The 26,165-nt window shown below is 34.8% G+C and overlaps 1 protein-coding gene across 1 annotated transcript in view; it reads left to right on the top strand.

The window, feature by feature from the left end:
* Window positions 1-26,165, top strand: part of LOC148952962 (ionotropic receptor 25a-like) — a 663,783-nt gene that overhangs the window by 153,885 nt on the left and 483,733 nt on the right. The window contains exons 6-7 of the mRNA XM_089088207.1: window positions 18,361-18,503; window positions 24,433-24,605. Of these exons, the coding sequence (XP_088944333.1) occupies window positions 18,361-18,503; window positions 24,433-24,605 (316 nt within the window). The remainder of the gene's footprint in view (window positions 1-18,360; window positions 18,504-24,432; window positions 24,606-26,165) is intronic.

Below are 26,165 nucleotides of genomic sequence, written 5' to 3' on the forward strand. Positions count from 1 at the left end.
TTAAAAATACGAAGAGAAATCAATTTTAAAAAGCTTTTCCTATGGAACAATTTTGTTAAAGAAAAGTAAAGAACTCTATTAAGCCAAAAATGAGTAGGAATAAATTCGAATTATTTTTCTACCGTAAAACTACTACAAATCACCATCAATAAAAATTAAGCTCAAAACAAACAGAAATTACAATAAAATACCGAGTCAAACTCAAACACAATCAAAATCTACTTGAATAGGGCTGAAAACCCACAAGCCTTCTCAAGACCAGAACATAATATTGCACATTACTGAAAACAAAATACATTTTAGTGTTTTCGCTTTTTAGACTTTAATAAACAAAGAAGTATTAAGACTTCAAAGAATCAATATCAGAATATTTCTATTAGACTGATAATCCACGGTTTTTTTCATTTGTAGTAAAGTACAAATCATGTTCTGGTTTTAAGAAGACTGGTCTTAAAAGACAGATCTAACACCTTTTAACTTTTGCTTGTTTTAAGTTTGACTAGGTTATCTACTGTAATCTCTGCTCGTTTGGAGAATATTTTCTGGGGGTTATTTTCTGCGGGGGAGCATTTTCCAAGGAGAGGCGTGTTTTCCGTAAGGGAGGGGGGAGTAAACATAGGTCACCATCAAATGTATTTGATACCCACAGGAATGTAACTTTTGATGATCAACTTTTGAATGTAAAATACGAGTAACCCTGGCCTGGTGTAACACCTCCTTTTGAAGACAAAATTATGGTAAAAAAAAGGGTATACGATCTAAATCCTATTAGAAATGCGTGGATTTTTTTTTCAAAATCTTGTTATCTTTCCTTAAAAATCTAAACAACTTTTTGTGTAAAAAAAAAAACAAAACATAAAAACTGCTGATTTTCCATCATACAGTGAAATCACAAGATTGAAGCTGTTATTCAGCTCTTTCGTTCTCACAAAAAAAATTATGAATTTTAACACACGGTACTTTTTTCTACTCAACCATCATGAACATTGGCACACAGTAGTTAACTTTTCGTCTGCAGTAAGTAAATTGAAAAGTGTAAAAACTAAAATATATTTAGAAAACAGGACTGTCAATTGTAGGGTTGGGAACGATTTTTCCTTCTAGAAATTTTGTCCCTCACCCTGAGATTAAATTTTTGGGAATTTAATTTGAACAAACCTTTTGCCTGTATTTTTATTGAACAAGAACATCAAAACTACCCCACCTAATGTCTGAAAAGATCATTTTACCGCCCCCTATATATACCGTAGACTGACGCAGGTGCAGATCTAGGGGGACCGCGGGCACCTTTTACACCTTCTTTTAAATAAAAAAGAACCTTTTTGGTACTTATTCAGCACAGCGACTACACTCCATTAGTTTGAGCTTTTTAACACCGGGGGCTTTATTGGTTTATTTCTTTGTACTTGTAGATTATCAGCCTATAACCAGGAACATAGTCTCAGCGGTGGGTCGATTTTAATTATATATGTAATATCTAGAGTTGGTTAGGTTCTGTAATTAATATAATGCGTTCTGGGTGACCTGCTTACCAAAATTCTCTGTTGTATTTTCATAATTTTGTTACTAAAATATTATATTTTTCCTTATATTTGGTATATTTCGTTAGGATTAACCTAACTTTACTTCTTGAGTGTGTTGCTCTGCTTAACAATTGCCGTAGACTTGGCAATTTGGTCATTTATTGGCATCCTCGTCACATTGCCCTCCCCCCAGATTTTTCTCTAAGTCCACCTTTGAATTGATGCCCTCTACGATAAAATGAAAAATAAAAGCATGTGTTGAAGAGATGTTTTTATGTTTTTTTTTTATATACTCGTCTTCCTAAAACAAAGGTTACAATAGATAAATATAAAATCCATAAAATATTACTGCCCGCAGTTAGTAAAGGAAAAATTACAGAAAATTAAAATCTATATGCGGAACAGGGGGGGGGAAATGAAGTTATCAAGTATTTTGCAATAGGTTGCATAGGTTGCATCAAGACTGGGCTGGGTAATTGTAGACAGAGAAAAGCCAAGACAGATAGTCCAAGTAATTGAGAGGCAACTGTTTAAATGGCTGGGGCACGGGTAAATGGCAGGAGTATGAATGACTCTCTTATTGGACACATACTTGTCAGGTTAGTTTTTGGAAAGGAGGCATGCCTGCCTAGAGTCTTAGGCATGCTGATCAAGAATTTAAAAAAGAGGCAAACAAGGCACACCCACCTATGGTCTTAAGAAGGTTGACCAAGAATTTAAAATTGACATAGGACCATAAATTTGCTTGAAATAACAGGCAAAACAATCCAAAACAATCGTTTAAAGCCATCTGTATCTTTCAAATAGTACCTTTTCGTTGCCTAAGCTTAGCCCCACACTCTGAAAAAAATTTGAATTTTCCACAAATTTTTGAAATTTTTGGGTCACTTGCCTGAGACTCTGGGCGGCTGGGCGTCCCCAAATATTGTCCCAAATTCCTCTCTCAATTTAGCATTTGTTCACGGATGCCCAACGTCTCCAATCACTTTCCAAATAGTATCAATTCATTGCCTCAGTTCAGTTTAGAAAATCTGAGCCAATTTCCACTTTTTCAAGTTTAGGGTAACTTGCCTGAGATTGGGGGGGGGGTATATTTTGTCTCAGGACATTTTAATTTTTTTGATTTAAAATATTATTCAAGTATTTTCATTATGAAAAACATTTTTAGGTGTTCCGATTTGACAAAAAAACAACGAAACTATACCCTTAGATTTAATATAAGAATATTTTGCTCACTGATACCCTATATTCTAATGAATTGACGCCCCTGGAAGAAAATAAGAGATATTAAGCATATGTTAAAAGAGCAGAAGTATATACCAAGGTACTACTTTGCTGGGGCCCCCGTACCAAACAGTTTTTTCTGTTAATTTTGCAGGTCATTACACTCTTTGCCAGGGAATAACGTAATTTCAAAAGTTCAGCGTAACTTCAAAGTTCAGTGTCCTTTTTTAGCGGTAAACCAGAAAACCGATGACTCTTTTTACCCGCCAATTATTTTTGTATATATTCAGATTTCAAATTTGATTCTCCATCAGTTTTGAATAGTTTATATTCGAGATAGCATTACAGGCATTTTTTGTAAAAAGCATTTACATAGAAAAATGGATAAGCAATTTTTGGTGAGTAAAAAATATTCTCATTATTATATTAAAAAGAAATTATCTTGCCATTAAGTTAGGGAAGAAATTCTTTCCTTACACTAGAGCTAAGGGTACTTATCTACTTAGAAGACTGTTGTTTTTAGGAGCTGAAAAAACCTCTTATTCTCTTATAGGTTGAAATTTACGGTGTGATTTTTTTTTATCGAGATCAATGGGTCTTTTAGATGTTTTTTGAAAAAAGTGCTTAGCTTTCGATCGGTAATTTGGGATTAGAATAAAATGTTTATTTTTTAATGTATTAATTGTTACAAAAGCTTCCTTTTTTATCAAGAACAATGACCCTTTTTTTTTTTAGGGGTGTTTTTGAAATTACTTCAAGGCCAGCCTGCAAAAAAAAAAAAAAATTTTTTGTAATTAAGTTAAGGAAGAAATTCTTTATTTAAAATGTGTGTGGTTACCTATTTTAAAAATTTATTAATTGTAAAAAAAGCTTCCTTTTTTTTTATAATGATCCGTGGCTTTTTTTTTTTATGTATTTTTTTTTAAAAAATTAACGGCCCGGCTGCATTTAAGGTTTTATTTTTTTTAAATATAATCTGCCGGTTTTGGGGAGGTTTTTTAAAAATTGCTTAGCTTTCGATCAGTAATTTTGGATTAGAATAAAATGATGATTCTTTTAATGTATTAATTGTTAAAAAAGCTTACTTTTTTTTAAAGTGTGATTTTTTTTTTATCAATTTCATTTTTTTTTTTTTTTTATGGCTTTTTTTTTAAAAAAATTAACTAACATTAGGCTTTTAAGTAAAAATTAATTCAATTTAATTCTGTAAAAACCCTCACCCCCCCCCCCATTTACTCAAAAAAAAAAATTTTTAAATTATAAACCAAATTAATAAAAAAAAATTTTTTATTTTCAATACTTTTTATTTAAAGGACCTTATTATCCAATAGGGGGGGGGAGGGGCTTGACTGAGCCATGCGAATTAACTTTTCCACTTCTTAAATTTATATTTATGTATACATTTTATTGAAATATGATGGTTTTACTTGATTGTCACATGAAATTCTTCTCCATATTGTTTAATAAGTAATGAAAATCATGCTTTTTATGTTTGAATTTAAAAATATCGTCCCGGAAGCTTGGACGTAGGAGGGGGGAGGGTGGAGGGAGGGAGGAGCAGTTTATAAAAGGTCCTCCATCTCACTATCAAAACCCCTGATTTTGAAAGCAAGATGTTTTTTACACTAATTTAGATTTATAACATAAAATGAATTATTTTCCAAAAACTCAAAATGCATATTTGCTACATGCTAAATTTTTGTCTTTTTTTTTTTAATTTAATAATATACTTGCAATAAACTCCAATCTGAGACTAAAACTAGAGATGGCGAACCTTCATTATTACAGACTGCAAGGGCGTCTGTTATCAAATTCGCTGGAAAAGTTACACGTGATCTGGACTATCCATCGAGCACTCAACTTATAGTGACAGAACCCTCTGACTCCCGCGTTATCTCTATGGCAACTGGAAGGAAGTTGAAAAGGGAATGGACTACTTTATACCATGTCTCAGCTCAGCCTACTGAGCTCGAACCCCTTCAAGTTTTGCAAAGGAGTTCAGATATAGAAGTCCAGTCAGAATTTGTAAGTATATACATAATTTTTTCTATCCCTATTTTCAAAAATAAGGCAAAATTTTCTCAGGCGCATAGCTTTTGATGATTTAAAAAAAAATAAAATTTGTTTCTAAGATATTTCATTTTCTTTCATTCACCAAATTATCATTATATATATATCAAGGAGTGCTTATATGCATTTTCTATAAAAAAAAACAAACAAAAAAAACTTACCTTTTAACTAAAAAACAAGAAACATTCTTATTCAATAATACATTTTAAACAAAAAAAAAACTATTTTGTTAGTTAAAGCTTGGCAATTAATCCTTAAAATGATATTATTACACTACAAGCATTTGCATTGTATCAGATCGTTTCATCGCTTTGAATTGTAAATGAGTTTCCTGTGACAGGAAGAAGGTTTTTAGTAATCACCAATTATGGGTTTCACATACGAAGAAAATATTATTATTATTTTGAACCAACTCAGGCAATTATTTTCGTTTTTGAAAGGTTCAAGAAAAAGAATTTTAAACTGTTCAAGTACAACGGCGTTGTGGAGTCCGAGACCTCCTCAACTCGGAAAGGTTTGCGATCCTCCTACATCGGAGGAAGCTCCCGGTCCCCAAGGGTTCGCCCCGGGGAGGAGTTTGGGGAGGGGCGGAGGTCTCTGAAAAGGAACATCCAACATTTTTATTGTTGATATGGATGGAGAAAAAATTTCTTCTCTCTTACAAATCATTTATTTAGACCAGGTCTAAAAAATCCGTTGGCAAAACACAGAGGAAAATACGGATTATTGAGAAAGTAACAACAACGCCACCAACCACCGACAAATGGAGTTCATGTCCTTTAGCTAAAGCCGAGGAGCAAGTTTTCGTACAGCATACTGCGTCAGTCGAACAATGGTCAAATTTCATTAACAGTTATAATGAAGAGGCTCAAACAATCGAATTGGACTCATATTTTGCGTTTTTATTTTTAAAAAAAATTTTGGAATAAAACCATTAATTTTTTCTATCATTCTCTTGTTCTAACTTACCCTTCTAAGAATAAGACTACATTGTCCCGACAAAAAAAAAAAATATTTTTTTTAACATGATCAATTGACATTATGAAAGACATAAGGCAATGTAACTTTTTTTTTCTTCTTCTTTTAATTGTTCAGGTGGTGGTGGTGGGACAATGACTATGAGAAATTGACGAAGTTTATTAACTATAAAAAAATGATTATTTTACATAAGAAATAAAACTTTTTTTTTCTACAGATTAAAAATATAGCACTCCCAGTGGCACCATCGAGTGATGAAGCAGGTATATTTACAGAACCAATTCTGTCACCACCAGCAGAGTTCAGGGATGAACCTACACTGGTTCTAGATAATATGAAGTGGCATGAGGGATTCCTTAATGATGTTTTTGGGGGAATGGCCGTTATGGAGGACTTAAGCTGGAATATTGACATGCTTGAGGACCCAGAGCGGGCAGATAGTTTCATGCCTGTATATTTAGATGATGCTACAAGTAGATCTGAACCGAGTACCCATACTAAAATTCTATCAGAAGACAACACAGGCTGGCTTCATCAATTGTCTCCAACCACATTGGAATATGTACTAGGAGACCTCATGTCACACCCCCCAATGTGATTGAACAGACTGGGAGTGGTGTTATTGACAATTCCCTGTCACCCTCCTCCACCATTCCGCTTAATAGTAGTAGTAATACAACATCAGCTCATTTTTCCGGGGGCATTTTTAATTAGAACTTTATAATTAGTGAATTGAGTCCTGAACAAACAGGGTCAGGACATGAAAACAGTACTACGTCCCCGGCATTGCCTGATTTTCATCTGTTAAAATCTGCTCTAAACCATTTGCAAACATACAAGATAGATTTTAGCCTCCCCGAGGAAAACTATGGCATTATTTTAACTGACCCTGTGAAAAATCTCCATAGCTATATCGACAGAATTCGAGCACTTATTGATATTCAGATCCAGAAATGGGGAGGTCGGGGGGAATTAAAGCATCAGTGAACCAAAAAGTGTATCTACAAAAGGGAACATCTGGGGACATTTTTTATTTTCATTTTTCGACAGGCAACCAGACTTTTTATCCAGGTCTAAACAATTTTGAAGACAACTTTTTCAACTGGGTAAATAAAGTAATTTCAACTTTGGATACATTTAGTGAGAGAGGAAGTGTTTCCAAAATTTTATACAGTTAATGAATGGATCTTAATCTCAGTAGATTTAAAAAAAACTTTAGTGTAAGTGGAGGGAGAGTTAAAAGAATAAAATACAACCCACATTTGTAAGCGCCAGAAAGGTTTCAGAGTTTCAAATTTGACACTGGGCTTCAATGCTTTAAGTATGTGTTTTTAGCGGAAGCCAACAGGACATTATAAAATGCGTCCACAATAAAAAATCTTAACAATCTTGCTCGTAACGGTGGGAAAAATTTAACTAAAGTAAATTTTGATTGTTTAGAGGTAAAGGATCCTTGTTAATTAACATAAATAAGCATAGGCTAGCCCTATCCTTCTCCTCGGGGATTGTGGTTCTGTGGGCTCCAGTCTGACACTGACTTCTGCGCTGGGGGGAAAAAAACAAATAGAAAAGTAGTTTTGTACTCAGTGAGGATACCGAGTGTGGAAAATGTTAAAAATTGTGTATGGGTTATTTACAAGCCTCCCAAAGATGTAAATTCTTATGGTAATTTTTTCCCCGTTACGGTCATAAGTTGACTCCTCTGTCAAGGTGTGAAGAAAGGTGAACGTTTCTATTGCCCCATGTGCCTTTCCCCATTTAGATCAGAGCGACCGTTATCAGATCACATGGGGCATTGCAAAATTTATGGAAATCAGAGAATTGAAATGCAGGCAGAAGGCAAAGACATTTTACAATTTAAAAATTTTCAAAATTCTCTTCTGCAATCTGATAAAGTGTCTTTAGATTGTGAAACAAGACTGGTTGAGGTATCAGACCCATCAATGCCAAATATAGTCAAGGAACACAAACTAGTTGCATGTTCCTATGCGCACGCCCGTCGCGACGTCAACAATAAAATGCTATTGGAAGAGTTTTTTTTTACTATGGACGAGGAGGGCAGTATGGAAAAGTTATTGGTTTCTTTAATAAAAACGACAAACAAAGCAATTTCACGATTATGTCATACCAATTATCCAATGACAATGTTGGATAAAGAGCATTTAGTTGTGGAAAAGGGAACTCGTTGTCGTGTGTTTCGGAGTGCCCTTGACCCAAAAGACGCAGTGCAGGATCACGATCACCTTATTGACCCCAATTCAATGGGAAAAAGTAACTTTCGGGGGTGGGCTCATAATTCGTGTAATTTAAAAATTAAACAACTACTTTTTCTACCGGTTTTTATACATAACTCTAACTACGATCTGAAGTTTGTGCTACCTGCATTGGCACATCTTCAAAGAAATGGAACAGTGGATGATGATGGTGATGATGATGATGCATGGGTGATAGACAGCTTTACGTACAAAATCATACCTAAATCCGCGGAAAAGTTGCTTGTTTTGGAATTTATGTGGAAATTTGTTGAAGCCGGTGTTGAGCACACGAATAAAATTCGCTTTTTAGATTCCTACAGTTTTGTCCCCAAATCATTGAGCGAATTAATTCAAGTGCAGAAAAACGATGACGGCAGAAATGCTTTCCCCCTTCTCAAGCAACAATTTTCAAATGATTTATATGAGTTGTTAACAGTCAAGGGCATATATCCTTATGACCAGTATTGTTCCATGTAGAGAGTCGCAGTGGAGACTCGTCACTGCATTTAATTGTTATACGACAGTCTTCAAGATCGTAGTTGCACCCCCGAGGAATACAGTTTTGCTAAAAAGTTTGGGCAGAGGGGGTGTAAAAATGGATTTGACTACTGCAAGCTGTATTTGTCGAGTGACGTGTTAACTTTGTTAGACATTATATGTAAAAATACAGATAAAATCTAAGAGGAGTTTAATCTTGATGTGGGTTATTATGTTTCTTCGCAACAGCGACTGCGTGACATCCTAAAGAAAAGGGTGTGTGGAAAAATTGTTCGCCTTACTGACATTGATCATCATCGAGACTTAAAGAGTTCCATGAGGGGGGGGGTTGTTTTTATCGGAGACCGCCGTTGGGACACTGATCCAGCGGGGGAGAAGACGGGGACAACATCGCCGGTAGTGGTACTCGGGATGACTTCTCTCGACACTTTAGCAAGATTACAGTAGGCACGCAAGGGCGTCGAATATAAAGTTCTGAAACAAAATAAATCCACTCAGTTCCAACCACTAGGCGACGACAGGATGTAGTAGCCTGTGAAAGTGGTATGGTTTTTTGAAATTGATGGAGAGATACCAGTCGAGCTTCACGATTCAGTAAAGGATTTTGTTTTCCCGTGTATCAATAGACCTTTGACTAAGGACTCTTTGAGTCCTCGCAATAGTTGTTTAGTCGAGGTGGACGGATTGCATTGGGCACCTTCAAAACAAAAACTTATTGCTGACCTTCTGCCAAAAAAAAACATAGTTGTACACCAAGTATCATTAAAATTTATGTGTAACAATGGTTTCAACTTAACAAAGGTTCAACGAGCACTCGAGTTTAGTCAAAAACACTATCTGAAATCGTTTTTTGATACTTTTGTCGGCAAACGTTCTGCAGCACAGACGAAAGCTGAAAAATAAATTTATAAACTCATTTTAAATTCGGCTTTCGGCAAAATGTGTGAGAGTGTCCGCAATAGGACTAGTTGTGACGTCGTGAACGATCCAGAACAATGTGCTCGAATTATTGCCGATCCCAATTACACTTCCTTTACAATCATTGGCCCGGACATGGTACTTTTGAATAGGAAAAAAAGACGCATTGTCCTGAATAAAAATATTGCTGCAGGCAGTGCTATCTTGGAGATCTCAAAAAAGCTCATGTTGGAATTCTACTACAATGTGGCTAGGGTACAGTGGCCGGAAGGGGGGCCGGGGGGGCCTCCCCCCCCCCAAAGGTTTTTAGGAAATTAGTTACAGGACTTTATTTAAACCGAGACTTTCCCTGTGGGCAGTACATTCGATCCGGTCTGAAGTTAAATAGTGTCCAAGGGGAGGGTGGTCACACCATCTTGACAAACATAGATCTTGTCGGAAATGGTACTCATGGCTATTTTCTCTACATTTACAGTATAGTTCTTGTAGTTTAATGAACGAATTGCCAACAATTTGGCTCGTGGAATTGTATTTTCAACAATACAATTCCTATAAATGTTCATGTCGAAATTCTTGTCCACAATGCGCGTGGGTACTCCTTTGCAACGTTTCTTGATTTCTTCGTCGTATATCTGTATAAAGTACACCTTCGGACCGACAAACATACCACGGGAAATCAAGTCACTACCTGGTTCAGATTTAAAAAATAAAAGTTGATTGGGCGCCCAACGTTTTACTAGCTCAGGGTAAAGATCACCACTCCCCTTGGTGTAGTCCATTCGTGAAGTGATAATTTCAACGTGCGCCAAATCATCAATTAGATTTGGTGTTTTTACTTTGAGCAGTAGAGAATCCGTGTCACCGTAGCAGACCTCTACGTGCCCCTTTTCCGGCCACCGTACCCTAGCCACATTGTAGTAGAATTCCAACATGAGCTTTTTTGAGATCTCCAAGATAGCACTGCCTGCAGCAATATTTTTATTCAGGACAATGTGTCTTTTTTTCCTATTCAAAAGTACCATGTCCGGACCAACGATTGTAAAGGAAGTGTAATTGGGATCGGCAATAATTCGAGCCCATTGTTCTGGATCGGTCACGACGTCACAACGATTCCTATTGCGAACACTCTCACATATTTTGCCAAAAGCCGAATTTAAAATGAGTTTATAAATTTATTTTTCAGCTTTCGTCTGTTCTGCAGAACGTTTGCCGACAAAAGTGTCAAAAAACGATTTCAGATAGGGTTTTTGACTAAACTCGAGTGCTCGGTGAACATTTGTGACGTTGAAACCATTGTTACACATAAATTTTAACGCTACATTATGTACAACTTTGTTTTTTTTTGGCAGAAGGTCAGCAATAAGTTTTTGTTTTGAAGGTGCCCAATTCACTCCGTCCACCTTTACTAAACACCTATTGCGAGGAATCATAGAGTCCTTAGTCACAGGTCTATTGATACACTGGAAAACAAAATCCTTTACTGAATCGTGAAGCTAGACTGGTATCTCTCCATCAATTTCAAAAAACCATCCCACCGGTTCATTCTCCTCAACACTGTCATCGCCAATGTTGGGGAAATGGGGAGCTTGAGGGTCACTGAGCCATTTATAGTCGCCGCACGGTAGTGCATAATGGGACATGGCCGAAGGGTAGAGAGAATTCATATCGAGGAAAACTGCATTTGATTTTGTCCCCGTCTTCTCCCCCGTTGGATCGGTTTCCAAGATACAGTCTCCGTGAAAAACAAAACCCCCCCTCATTGACCTTTCGATGAACAGATGCTGATCAATGTCAGTGATTAGCCCAATTTTTTCCCCACTAATTTTCAGGATGAGTTCCATCACTAGATGAGGCGAATAATAATAATAACCCAAATCAAGACTAAATTCCTCATATATTTTATCCGTATTTTTACACATAATGTCTAACAAAGTTAACACGTCACTCGACAAATACAGCTTGCAGTAGTCAAATCCATTTATACACCCTCACTCTGCCCAAACTATTTTAGCAAAACTGTAGTCCTCGAGGGTGCAACTACAATTGTGAAGACTGTCGTAAAACGATTCAATACAAGGAATAGCCTCCTCGGCGAATCTCGACATGGAACAATAATAATCATAAGGATATATGCCCTTGACCGTTAACAAATCATATAAATCATTTGGAAATTGTCGCTTGAGAAGGGGGAAAGCATTGCTGCCGTCATTGTTTTTCTGCAAATGAATTAATTCGCTCAATTATTTGGGGGAAAAACTGTATGAATCTAAAAAGTGAATTTAATTCGTGTGCTCAACATCGGCTTCAACAAATTTCCACATAAATTCCAAAACCAGCAACTTTTCTGCGGATTTAGGTATGATTTTTTGCGTAAAGCTGTCTATCACCCATGCATCATCATCATCACCATCATCATCCACTGTTCCATTTCTTTGAAGATGTACCAATGCAGGTAGCACAAACTTCAGATCGTAGTTAGAGTTATGTATAAAAACCGGTAGAAAAAGTAGTTGTTTAATTTTTAAATTACGTAAATTGTGAGCCCACCCCCGAAAGTTACTTTTTCCCGTTGAATTGGGGTCAATAAGGTGATTGTGGTCCTGCACCGCGTCTTTTGGGGCTAGGGCACTCCTACAAACCCAGCACACTGTTCCCATTTCCAACGCCAGTTGCTTTTTATCCGACAATGTCATCGGATAATTGGTATGACGTAATCGTGAAATTGCCCTGTTTGCTGTTTTTATTAAAGAAACCAATAGATTTTCCATACTGCCCTTCTCGTCCATAGTTAAAAAAAACTCTTCAAATAGCAATTTATTGTTGACGTCGCGACAGGCGTGCGCATAGGAACACGCAACTAGTTTGTGTTCCTTGACTATATTTGGCCTTGATGGGTCTGATACCTCAACCAGTCTTGTTTCACAATCTAAACACACTTTATCAGATTGCAGAAGAGAATTTTGGAAATTTTTAAATTGTAAAATGTCTTTGCCTTCTACCGGCATTTCTATTCTTTGATTTCCATGAAGTTTGCAATGCCCCATGTGATCTGATAACGTTCGCTCGGATCTAAATGGGGAAAGGCACATGGGACAATAGAAACGTTCTCCTTTCTTCACGCCTTGACAGAGGAGTCAACTTATCGCCGTAACGGGGAAAAAATGACCATAAGAATTTACATCTTTGGGAGGCTGGCAAATAACCCATACCAAATTTTATACATTTTCCACTCTCGGTAGTATCACTGAATAAAAAACCCCTTTTTTATCTGGTTTTTTCCGCCCATATACAACGTCAAATTAGTTCTGTAGAAAAACTCATCACCCCCACAGAAGTACCAGTTCTGTCTCAAATATTGTGATTTATTTACATGACAACCTATCCCTTACTTATAAAACGAAACACATTAATGTCTGGACTATTTTCACAACGTTAAGATCCAGGTCGTCAAGATTTTTCAGTGTGTACTCATCTTTTATTGTTCAATTGGCTGCCGCTAAAAACGGGTACTGAAAACATTGCATTCCAGTTTCAAAATTGAAACCATGAACCCCTCCTGTCGCTGACAAATCCGGGTTGCATTTTATTTTGTTACCCCTCCCACCCCTTAAACTAAAGTTTTTTTTAAAAATACTAAGATTCAGATCCATTCGTTCAATGTATAAAATGGTGGAACCACTTCCTCTCTCATTAAATGTATCCAAAGTAGAAATTAGTTTATTCACCCAGTTGAAAAAATTGTCTTCAAAATTGTTTAGACCTGGGTAGAAAGTCAGGTTGCCTGTCGAAAAATGAAAATAAAAATGTCCCCAGATGTCCCCTTTTGTGAATATGCTTTTTGGTTCCCTGCTGCTTTCCTTCCCCCCCGACCCCCCCAATTCTGGATCAGAATATCAATAAGTGCTAAAGTTTTGTCGTTATAGCTATGGAGATTTTTAACAGGGTCAGATAAAATAATACTATCGTTTTCCTCGGAGAGGCTAAAATCTATCTTGTATGTTTGCAACTGGCTTAGAGCAGATTTTAACAGATGAAAATCAGTCAAGGCCGGGGACGTTGTACTGTGTTCATGTCCTGACCCTATTTGTTCAGGACTCAAGTCACTAAATATATATTTCTCATTAAAAATGCCCCCGGAAAAATGAGCCGATGTTGTATTACTACTACTATTAAGCGAACTGGTGGAGGAGGGTGACAGGGAAATGTCAATAACACCACTCCCAGTCTGTTCAATCACATTGGGGGGATGTGACATGAGGTCTCCTAGTACATGTTCCAAGGTGTTTGGGGACAATTGATCGAGCCAGCCTGTATTGTCCTCTGATGGAATTTCGTTATGAGGACCCGGTTCAAATTTACTTGTAGCATCATTTAAATATTCACGCATGAAACTATCCGCCCACTCTGGGTCCTCAAGCATGTCAATATCACAGCTTAAGTCATCCAGACCGGCCATTTCCCTAAAAACATCGTTAAGGAACCCCTCATGCCACTGCAAATTCTCTAGAACCAGTGTAGGTTCATCCCTGAACTCTGCTGGTGGTGAAAGAATTGGTACTGTAAATATACCTGCTTCATCACTCAATGGTGCCACTGGGGGTGCTATATTTTTAATCTGTAGAAAAAAAAGCTTTATTTCTTATGTAAAATAATCATTTTTTTGTAGTTAATAAACTTTGTCAATTTCTCATAGTCATTATCCCACCACCACCACCTGAACAATTAAAAGAAGAAGAAAAAAAAGTTACATTGCCTTATGTCTTTCATAATGTCAACTGAACATGTTAAAAAAATTATTTTTTTTTTTGTCGGGAAAATTTATTATTATTCTTAGAACTTTATTTCAGAAAAAGAGAATGATAGAAAAAATTAAGTTTTTTATTCCAAAATTATTTTTTTTAAAATACAAATTAAAAAAATGATTAAAATTAGAGTCTTTTAGACTCTTCATCATAACTGTTAATGAAACTTGACCATTGTTCGACTGACGCAGTATGCTGTACGAACACTTGCTCCTCGGCTTCAGTTAAAGGATACGAACTCCATGTGTCGGCGGTTGGTGGTGGTGTTGTTACTTTCTCAATAATCCGTATTTTCCTCTGTGTTTTGCCAATGGATTTCTTCTACATGGGCTAAATAAATGTTTTTTAAGAGAGAATAACTTTTTTTTCCATCCATATCAACAATAGAAATGTTGGATGGTCCTTTTTAGAGACCTCCGCCCCTCCCCTAAACCCTCCCGGGGAGAACCCGGGGGGCTCAGGGGATTCCTCCGAGGGAGGAGGATTGATACCCTTTCCGAGGTGAGGGGGTCTCGGACTCCACAACGCCGTTGTACTTGAACAGTTTAAAATTCTTTTTTCTTGAACCTTTCAAAAGCGAAAATAATTACCTGAGTTGGTTCAAAATAATAATATTTTCTTCGTATGTGAAACACATAATTGGTGATTACTAAAACCTTCTTTATGTCACAGGAAACTCATTTTACAATTCAACGCGATGAAACGATCTGATACAATGCAAATGGTTGTGGCGCAATAATATCATTTTAAGGATTACTTGCAGCGCGTTAACTAACCGAATTTTTTTTTTTTTTTTTTAAATTAAATATTTCATTATAATGTATCTTTTGTCTAATTTACAAGGTAAGTTTTTTTTTTTTTTTTTTATAGAAATGCATATAAGCACTCCTTTATATATATATATATATTGTTAATTTGGTTAATGAAAGAAAATGAAATAGCTTAGAAACAAAATTTTAAGTTTTTTTTAAATCATCAAAAGCTATGCGCCTGAGAAAATTTTGTCTTATTTTTGAAAATAGGGATAGAAAAAATTATGTATATACTTACAAATTCTGACTGGACTTCTATATCTGAACTCCTTTGCTGAACTTGAAGGGGTTCGAGCTCAATAGGCTGAGCTGAGACATGGTATAAAGTAGTCCATTCCCTTCTCAACTTCCTTCCAGTTGCCATAGAGCTAACGCAGGAGTCAGAGGGCGCTGTTACTATAAGTTTGGTGCTTGATGGATGGTCCAGATCACGTGTAACTTTCCCAGCGAATGTGATAACAGACGCCCTTGCGGTCTGTATTAATGAAGGTTCTTCATATCTCGTTTTCTTCTAAGAAGGAGGATTATTACACGTCTCTTCTTCCTTTAAAAAAAAAAGACAAAAATTTAGCATGGAGCAAAAATGCATTTTGAGTTTTTGGAAAATAATTCCGTTTATGTTAGACATCTAAAGTAGTGTAAAAAACATCTTGATTTCAAAATCAGGGGTTTTGATAGTGAGATGGAGGACCTTTTATAAACTGCTCCTCCCTCCCACCACCCTCCCCCTCCTACGTCCATGCTTCCGTGACTGTATTTGTAAATTCAAACTTAAAAAGCAGTATTTGCGTTCCTTATTAAACAATATGGAGAAGAATTGCATGTGACAATCAAGTAAAACTATCAGATTTCAATCAAATGTAGACATAAATAGAAATTTAAGAAGTGGAAAATTTAATTAGCATGGTTCAGTAAATCCCCTCCCCCCTATTATAAAAAAATTTCATTAAAAAAAAATTTTAAGAAAAGAAAGAGTATTTTTTTTTTAAAAATTTGTTAAAGTTAACAATAATTTTTTTTTATTTAATGGGGGGGGGTGTTTTTGTTTTCCTATTTAATTTTCAGTAATATTGTATTAACAGAATAAGGTTAGGTAAATATTTTAAAAAAAAAAACCTAAAAAAAAACAACAAAGATATTGATAAAAAAAAATAAAACTTTAAAAAAAAGTAAGCTTTTGTAACAATTAATACAATAAAAGAATCATCATTTTATTATAATCCCAAATTAATGATCGAAAGATAAGCACTTTTTCAAAAAAAGTCCCTAAAAAGGCCACTGATATTTATAAAAAATCACACCTTAAATGCAAACGGTCCTGTAAGTATTTTCAAAAAAATTCCTAAAAAAAAAGCCACTCATCTTTAAAAAAAAAGGAAGATTTTGTAAAATTTAATAAATTTGTAAATGATGTAACCACACACACAGTTTAATTAAAGAATTTATTAATCAACTTATTTAAAAAAAAATTTTTTTTTTTGCAGGCTGGCCTGGAAGTATTTTCAAAAACACCCCTAAAAAAAAAGGGTCATTGATCTTGATAAAAAAGGAAGCTTTTGTAACAATCAATACATGAAAAAATCAACATTTTATTCTAACCCCAAATTTCTGATCGAAAGCTAAGCACTTTTTTCAAAAAACATCTAAAAGACCCATTGATCTCGATAATAAAATCACACCGTAAATTTCAACCTATAAGAGAATTCGAGGTTTTTTCAGCTCCTAAAAACAACATGCTTCTAAGTAGATAAGTACCCTTAGTTCTAGTGTAAGGAAAGAATTTCTTCCCTAACTTAATGACAAGATAATTTATTTTTAATATAATAATGAGAATATTTTTTACTCACCAAAAATTGCTTATCCATTTTTCAATGTAAATGCTTTTTACAAAAAACGCCTTTAATGCTATCTCGAATATAAACTATTCAAAACTGATGGAGAATCAAATTTGAAATCTGAATATATACAAAAATAATTGGCGGGTAAAAAGAGACATCGGTTTTCTGGTTTACCGCTAAAAAAGGACACTGAACTTTGAAGTTACGCTGAACTTTTGAAATTGCGTTATTCCCTGGCAAAGAGTGTAATGACCTGCAAAATTAACAGAAAAAACTGTTTGGTACGGGGGCCCCAGCAAAGTAGTACCTTGGTATATACTAGCAGACTCTTTTCGCATGTAGTATATATTCACCTCCTAATTTTTATAGGCTTCCAGCAGATAATACTTTTATCTTTCAAGCCGATTTGCTTGACGAGGAAGAAGATTCAGACTTGGTCTGAGCTAAATGTTTGGATAAATACTTTGGTCAAATATTTTCATCAGTCAAAACATAGTCTAGCGTCAATTTATCACGATGGGCCTGGCAAAAAGGCAAAATTATACCTTACTCATTCCTTTTTTTCCTATGACCTATTATTTTACTGTTTCTGTCGTTTGATTGCGTGCTAAAAAAAAACAACAAAAAACTATGAATATTCGCTATAAATCGTTGTATAACTTGCAACTGGCTCGCTAGTGGTTAAACCACATGTACCCGGCCTCAAATGAGAAACCCCTTGCCTTAGTTCATGCATCAAGATCCGCTTTAATTTTACAGCTAGTAGGTTCTCTGTCGTTCACTTCACAATTTTGTGAACAGGTATGTGAAGTATTCAAAGGACTGTGTTCATTAATAAGTTTTTATGTAATAAAATATCCATTTATTTTAAAGAACATTTTTTACTTTATTTTTCTTATACAATTTAGAAGCAATAGTTTTTGGGCTTTATCTCATATTTCAGAGCAGATATCTGTCAGCTTTAGCTTTTTCTCCATTTAAAATATTCGTCTCTTTCTCTTTTTAAAAACAACAGAAAGACGGACAAAATCCCTCAAGTATTTATTATTAGCAAACTAAAAAAAATACTTAACACGGGAGAGATGGCAAATTGATTTGGACAGGCGTTACCCCTTAAATGTTTTTTTTTTTTTTGCTTCAAGACCACTGAGATCTGTAACATGTATATGTTATATTTGAGAATTTTCTTTTAAGAATGTGTAATCCGTGAAAACTTAAAAAAATAATGGAGTTTGCCATGTTGACTTCTGCAAGGCCCGTTTATCTATTCTCTAGGTATAACATTTGAGATATTCTTACTATCGCTTCAGAGTCTATAATCTGTGACAACTTGACCATTGAAAAGACTCAAGATTTTTCATCCCCCTCCCTACACAAAGAACATCTGTATATGTCAATTTTTTCATTTCCAAGTTTTAATATTTATCATTATTTGTTTTTAGAAAGTCAGTTTCAAACCCTTGCATCTATGAGTATTAGAAACTTCATCATCTTTGCGCATCCTTTGTCAGTATGTCCAATTTTGCGAGCCGTAGAAAATCTGGGCATGTTCACCCGTCGATTTTCATGGACTGTCTTTTCAAAGGTAAGTTTTCTTATTAAGTGTAAAACATTTTCATTTCTCTCATTCTCTCTTTCTCTCTTTTTTGCTTCTCTTTCTCCCTATCTTGTCAATCTTTTTGGCTGTAATTGGTAAATGAATTTAGTAAATATTATTTCGTTAAACGAAGCATTTTTATAAAATAATTTAAAGTGAACATAAACAGAGGACACTGGGGTAAGCTGTAACCTTTAAGTTTAGAGAACCCGTAATCAAATTATTACCGGTAGCAAATTTTAAGCGAAGAATGGCTCCTGCCAATTGAAATCGAAACCTGAAGACCCTGAATATCGATAATAATATATGCATTAAAAAAATTGTTTTTATGGCTTTCTGAAATATGCAAAATTTATCTATTTGAGTTTTACCCATCAATAGTAATTCGTGCAAGAAAATCTTCAGAAAAAACTTGTATAAGCTAAGTATAGTATTGCTGCATAATATTAGTTTAAATGTAAGATCTTTAGAAACAAACTATCTAGATGTCGTGCATACTAATCCTAAAAATGTTGTTGATAAAATGCAGAGTGTTGTCTTCTTTTTTTTGTTAAGAGAGGTTGTATTAAGTCAGTGGTCGTAAATTGTCAATATATAGCTCAATGGAATGTAAATTTAAAGTTCTAATACCGTTTTAAGTAACAAAAGATATTCAGCCACAGAAAAAGTGTGATTTCTAATGCCTCATCCCGAAAAACAGGAATTTTGGTTCCGTAAGGACGTGATCTTGTCAAGTCATAGTCTGGAGACAGTCAATCGTTATTGAGCTATTGGAAATCATTAAATTCAATCTAAATTACCTAATCCAGCTTTAAAAGCCAACCAGTAGGTGGTGCATTTGTCCCTAAACATTTGTGCACTCCATAAAAAAAAAATTAATAATTACAGAGAGAGAGAGAGAGAGAGAGAGAGAGAGAGAGAGAGAGAGAGAGAGAGAGAGAGAGAGAGAGAGAGAGAGAGAGAGTGAGGGAGAGAGAGAGAGCAAGAGTGAGGGAGAGAGAGAGAGAGATAGAGAGAAAAAAAACACACACACAAACACACAGCGTCAGACACACAAACCCAAAAAGATAGACACAGAGACAGGCAAACACACAGTGAGACGGACAGGCACGGAGAGAGAAATTGTAAAAGAAAAAACACCCACAAACACACCTAGTATGACATAAAATTACAGAATAGAGACAGAATGATACAGATAAAGAGTCAGACAAACAGGCACGGAGAAAGAGATAGATAAAAAGCACACACAAACAAACAGAGTCAGACGCAAAAACACAAGAAGACAGACACAGAGGAAGGCAAACTCACTGTCAGAGACAAAGGTACGGAGAGAAAGAGAGAGACAAAAACACACATAGACATGCAACAACACACAGCGTCAGATAAACAAACGCACAAAGTCTGACGCAGAGACAGACAAACACACAACAGACACACAGGCACAGAGAGGTAGAGAGACAAAAAAATACGTGTGTATTTTTGTGTTTTTTCTCTCTTTCTCTCCGTGTCTGTATATCTGACCGTGTGTTTGCTTATCTCTGCGTCTGTCTTCGTGTTTTTGTGTGTCCGACTGTGTGTGTGTTTTTGTCTCTCTCTCTCCGTACCTGTGTGTTTGCCGGTCTCTGTGTCTCTCTTTGCTTGTTTGTGTGTGTTTTTGTCTCTCTCTTTCTCTCTCTCTCTACTCTCTCTCTCTATATCTCTCTCTCTCTCTCTCTCTCTCTCTCTCTCTCTCTCTCTCCTCTCTCATTGCCTGTGTGTCCGCCTGTGGGTTCACCTATCTTTGTTGATGTAGGTTTTCCTAAAATATGGAAACATAACAAAGTAATACAATGAAATATTTTTATTTATATGATGGCATGTGGAATATCATAATAAATAACAAAACTCTTTGAATCAATCTCATAAGATACTTCAAAATAATTTCTCTTGAGATGTCACATATTCTATTTTGGGGTAATGCACAACTTTTAACAACCTCACCATATATTTTATTTTTGCTGTTACTGGGTTCATGGCCTGTATCTTCTGTTAAACCCATGATGGTAGTAGTTACATTTCTCAACGCTTTGTTTTCCATCAATTCATCTTCATATTCTCTGGCAATATTGTCTGTCAATGCCCTTTTTATTTTACTTGCGATTTCATCGTCTATTACAACATTATTTTTACATTGATTGCAGTTTCGGCACCTGGATGAGATATGCATTATAAATTTGCTGCTGTATTTGGCTTGTCTTCTTCCTGTCTTCTTTTAATTCTAATGCCATAAAGATAGTGACAGGATCTATCAAAGGGTAATGTGTTACCAGAGCATAAGCAAGAACTTGGCCATCGTCATCCTCTAAAAGTCTAATGTTTGCATTCCCTTTGAGCACTATCAACTCTGGAAATTTTACTCTTCCACAACCACCACCAGTAGTGTTAAATTTGTTTGATGTTCCAAAGACGTTTAATCTCTTGCCGTCCAGACAACAAATAAGTATATTTCCGATAAGATCCCCGATGAAACTTGTTTCATAGTTCTAATATTTTTCTTTGTCAGCATTTAATGCCACGATAACTTTATCATCAACGAACACTTTCTTGAAATATTTCAACTTCACCTTTTAAATAAGATTTAAGTGTTTATCCTTCCAATGTACAAATAATACTGTTAGAAAACATACAATAAACTAGCTAGTGTCGATGACCAGCCCCAAAGTGCCACGGAAGCAGCCACCTAAAAAAAATCCTGAAAACGATGGGACTCGGAGCGGAGTTGTTGGAATTGGAGCCGCAGAACATGGGGCAGAATTTCAGCAATTATGAAGACAATCCTCAATTGAATGAGTTCACAGCGGAAAATAGCCTTTCCTAGCTGTATATGATTGATTTCAGTGCAATAAGAATAAAATGTTTTAATAATGTTCATAAATTTGTTTATTAATAAAACTTATATATATATATATATATATATATATATATATATATATATATATATATATATATATATATATATATATATATATATATATATATATATATATATATATATATATATATATATATATATATATATATATATATATATATATATATATATATATATATATATATATATATATATATATATATATATATATATATATATATATATATATATATATATATATATATATATATATATATATATATATATATATATATATATATATATATATATATATATATATATATATATATATATATATATATATATATATATATATATATATATATATATATATATATATATATATATATATATATATATATATATATATATATATATATATATATACACATATACATATATATATATATATATATATACACACACACATATATATATATATATATATATATATATATATATATATATATATATATATATATATATATATATATATATATATATATATATATATATATATATATATATATATATATATATATATATATATATATATATATATATATATATATATATAAATTCTTTGTCCTCATGTCAAGTTCACAGAGCTTGTCCTTCACCATTTTCTCAAGATCAAGCGACAGACTATTGTAAATCTCCGTTTTGATGTTTTCGATGGTGGACTCACTCGGTTCTCTTCTCTAATTTGCAGCACCCAGTTTGCTGACAGCTTTTTCAACTTCTTCGTAATACCTTTCTTTTAGATTTCTTCTTCCACGATGAACTTTCAATATGTTTCACTGATACATTCATAACATCTTATAGCCTATGTATATTTGTAGTCATTAGGCCGAGCACAGCCCATATAAGGCTCAATATATGTACCACTTAAAAAAGAATTATTTGAAACCAGAGAAATTCCCTTTTCTACAGTGTATATCCTTACGTGCAATGTGGAAGAGAAATGCTTTTGTTTCTTTCGGTCATAGTCTATATAAAAACTCAATATACATAACACTTAAAACAGAATTATTTCAAACCTAAGAAATGTCCCTTTCAGGAGTATAGTTTCTTACGTGCAAAGGGGAGACAAATTGCTTTTATTTTTTTCGACCACATCCTATATAAAAGTTTAATTCACGCACCAATCAATAATAAATAACACCTGCACACCGGAAAAAAAATCTTTGCTTTTTAACTACATACTGAAATCCTTTGCGCAATGATTCATACGTAATCCTTCACTGATTTCAATATCCAACCTAAGCTGTCCTTGTCCAGCTCAGGTTAAACTCTCGTATAACTGGGATCCTAAGTTTCTGAAAAATTAAAGCAATATCACATGACGCTTCGCTCCTTTTTCCTGGAAATAGTGGAAAATTCCTTTTTTTGCCGACAACAACGAGAGAAAATAACTTGAAGAAGAAATAAATCTCAAAGAAAACACAAACTGTCTCGATGAAAAACAAATCTTGAAGAAAATAAAATCTTGAAGAAAAATAAATCTCGAGAAAAAAATCTCTTAAAGTATTACGTAACATCCCTCGTGTGCGCCAGCATTACGCAACACTCACGTTTGCTCCGTCCTCAGTTACAAGCGGGAGTGCCCCACTTGACAAGCGGGCCCTGAAAAAACAAGTTTTGAAGAAATCTTGATGAAAAACATCTTGAAGAAAATGTCTTAAAAAATGTCTCGAAATGTCTTGAAACGTCTTGAAAAACGCAATGAAGGAAAAGTCTTAAGAAACGCATTGAAATGTCTTGAAAAAATTTCTTGAAGACAAATGTTTTATAAATGTCTCGATTTGTCTTGAAACATCTTGAAAAACGTCATAAAGAATGTCTTGAAGAAAAAATGCGCATAATTATTAAGTAACGCCTATGTTTGCATCTTGATTGGCGGGCCTGAAGGTTTTTCCCTAGCCCTCATAGATTTTTAAACGATCAAAGAAAAAACATTTCCTATTATGTAACAAACACCTGCATCTTTTAGAAAACACTATTACGTAACCAGCACATGCATCTTAAAGAAAATTTATATCATCGGCGTAATGACGGGATCACCGCTAAACTTTTTCGAGATCTTAAACCATTAAGGAAGAAAATAGTAGCAGCTATGGGCCATTTTAAAAATGTTGAGGCCTCACTACTAATAATGTGGTATGAGAAAATGGTTAAGACCACGTCACTAGAGGGAGGTATTGGCACATAATACAGATGTGCTGGGAAAGAGAACTATATCAAGGAGGGAGTGGTAGGAGACGCTTTCGGTTGTTTGGTGAGAATAAGAAGGGATTTATTACTACTTGGAGAAAGAAGGAAATGTATTTTCAGGAAATGCATCACAATGTATTCTTACTTTTGCCTAATGTGGGGGGGGGGAGTATTGAGAAAAGAGTGTGCACTTTCCAGGGTAATGTAAACACTTGGTATTATTGAAGAAAATAAGCACCTATGGTCAGTGATTAACCTGACATGGATTTTTTAAAGGGGGTCAAAATATTGTTGAACCCTTTAAGAGTGGTATAGTGGTATTCTTGTCATAATAAAAGATAAGGAACTAAAAATATAAAAATCACAGCCATAGTCATCGTTATACAAATTTATATATTGCCTCGAAAAAAAATGAAATATATTAAAACAAATATATTAAAAAAAACGCAATTACGATGAACGCGTATGAAGTGCAAAACTATCTGATTTTTGTTTTTCTTCTTTGTCCATTCTTCTTTTGTTACGAACCGTTGAATAATTTAAACCACAAACCAGCTGTGTCATAAGCGAAATAGCAATCCTCAATAAGTGAGCTTTATCTCTACTATATGCATCTTAAACGAATATCTTGGTCTTTGATATCACATTTAGACACAAAGGGGAGTAAGGACATTTCCCTCCAGGAAAGTGTGGTCTAAAAATTAACTCCTTCAAAGGCTCCTAAGGCTTAAAATATCCATAAAATTTGTGGTCAATTCTAAAAAATTCCAGGTTCGAAACTTACCAAATTGCAAGGTGGAGGAGGCTCAATTCTTATATGCTGGAGCTGATTTGAAGAAAACGGTCATGACCAACGACAAACAAATCAGCTTATCGGACACAATGAATCCGGTGGACATCGCTTTTTGGAACCACGCTTCCAGTAGTATTGTTGATGTATTTCGGTATGGTATTAAATTTGTTTAAAATGTAATGAGTGTTCGAGTCTAACTCAATTTTGTGGTATATATATCCTAGGTTTGACATGCTCTTAAAGTAACATTGGACAAAACCCCCTTTGGATTTGATTTTGTTCCGATTCGCATATTTATCAGAAATTTATCCGACTAATAATTGGGCCCCTAGTTCTAATTTTCAGGTATGTGTACCTTTTGTAACTTATTAATTTCTCTCTAAACTCTTTATTGGACCCCCTCGCCCTGATAATTGGTTAAAAGTCCTTTTTGTTCCTCATTAAGCCCTTCTAAGCTCGTTTCTTCTTTTCGGCTTTTTTCAGTGATAATACTTTAAGTCTCGAAGGAATAAGCCGTTTATTAAGACAGGCCAATGAATTCCAATTGTTCATTCGGGAATCGTGATGGTTACAATGCAGCATTGCTAGATGTATTTTAAGCTTCAATCGGGGATTCATTAACTTTCGTAAGCTGCGTAGCTAAGATCTTGGTCTGAACTGCTGTGATTGGTCGGAATGTCAAAAGGAACCCCCCTAAAGAGATACAGTGTCTTTTGTTTTTTTTTGTTTTATAATTCTGAAATCATATCATATTTATATGAAATTAGAGGTAATATACGGTAGCAAAAAGACCAATACACTTGATTGAAATTTTTTACACGCATCTAAGCCCACACAAGCTTCTTGACCCCGCCTTCACGCAAGCGCAATGACAAATATTTCCGATGGAAAACCAAGTAGCAAGTGAATCTATTGCTCTGACGGTCCGGAAACTTTCTGAATCTACGCGCTATGAAATGTGTGTCATGTTTAGAGAAACACTTCGCTACTTGTATAAACTTCTTATGTGATTTATGCTCACAAGAAGACAAACAGTAAGTTTCTTACACTTTATAGTGTCTGCATTTATTTTCACACGATGGTTTTGATTCGATATTTTGCTTTAGGAGAAATTGTCTCCTATTTTGATGAAGTTGTCTTATGTCATAAGATAACCCCAATATTTTTAAGTATGGATAATGTTACCTGTTCTGTTATACCTGAGGTTTACCCCCTCCCTCCTTGAGCTTTTACCGATTGTGATGGCCTGAAGTAACTATTGAGTAGAGAAGTCAACAGGAGATTTCCAAACATTAGATTTTCTTCTCCTTTAGCAAGGCTTCCAGAGGCTAAGAGAATATAGCCGTACTAGTCGTAATTTTAATTGGTTGTTTTGCTTCGGGAGAGGAGTGAAAGCCTCAGTGCCATTGTGGCTCCATCATAGTCCCCAATACTAATTATAAGGCTGTTACCTATCACAGGAAAATTATGTCAATAGTTTTGTGCGCCAGGTTAGACTGCGATGACTTATAAAGAATGGTTTAGATTGGGTATTTTCTCGGGAGATACCTAAAGCACAAGCTTGAGACACAATTTTATGAAGGAGGAATATACGTCAGCATATAACTCTAAGGCGACTTAATGCTTTAATGGTTTGTAGGAGCATTATTACAAGTTATTAGTATATATAGCCGCAGTAAAGGATTTAGTGATTCACTTAGTTCTGGGTGCC

The sequence above is a fragment of the Artemia sp. Qi Xiang Cuo genome, chromosome 4 (genome assembly GCF_049724085.1).
Source record: "Artemia sp. Qi Xiang Cuo chromosome 4, ASM4972408v1, whole genome shotgun sequence".
Taxonomy (NCBI): Eukaryota; Metazoa; Arthropoda; class Branchiopoda; order Anostraca; family Artemiidae; genus Artemia; species Artemia sp. Qi Xiang Cuo.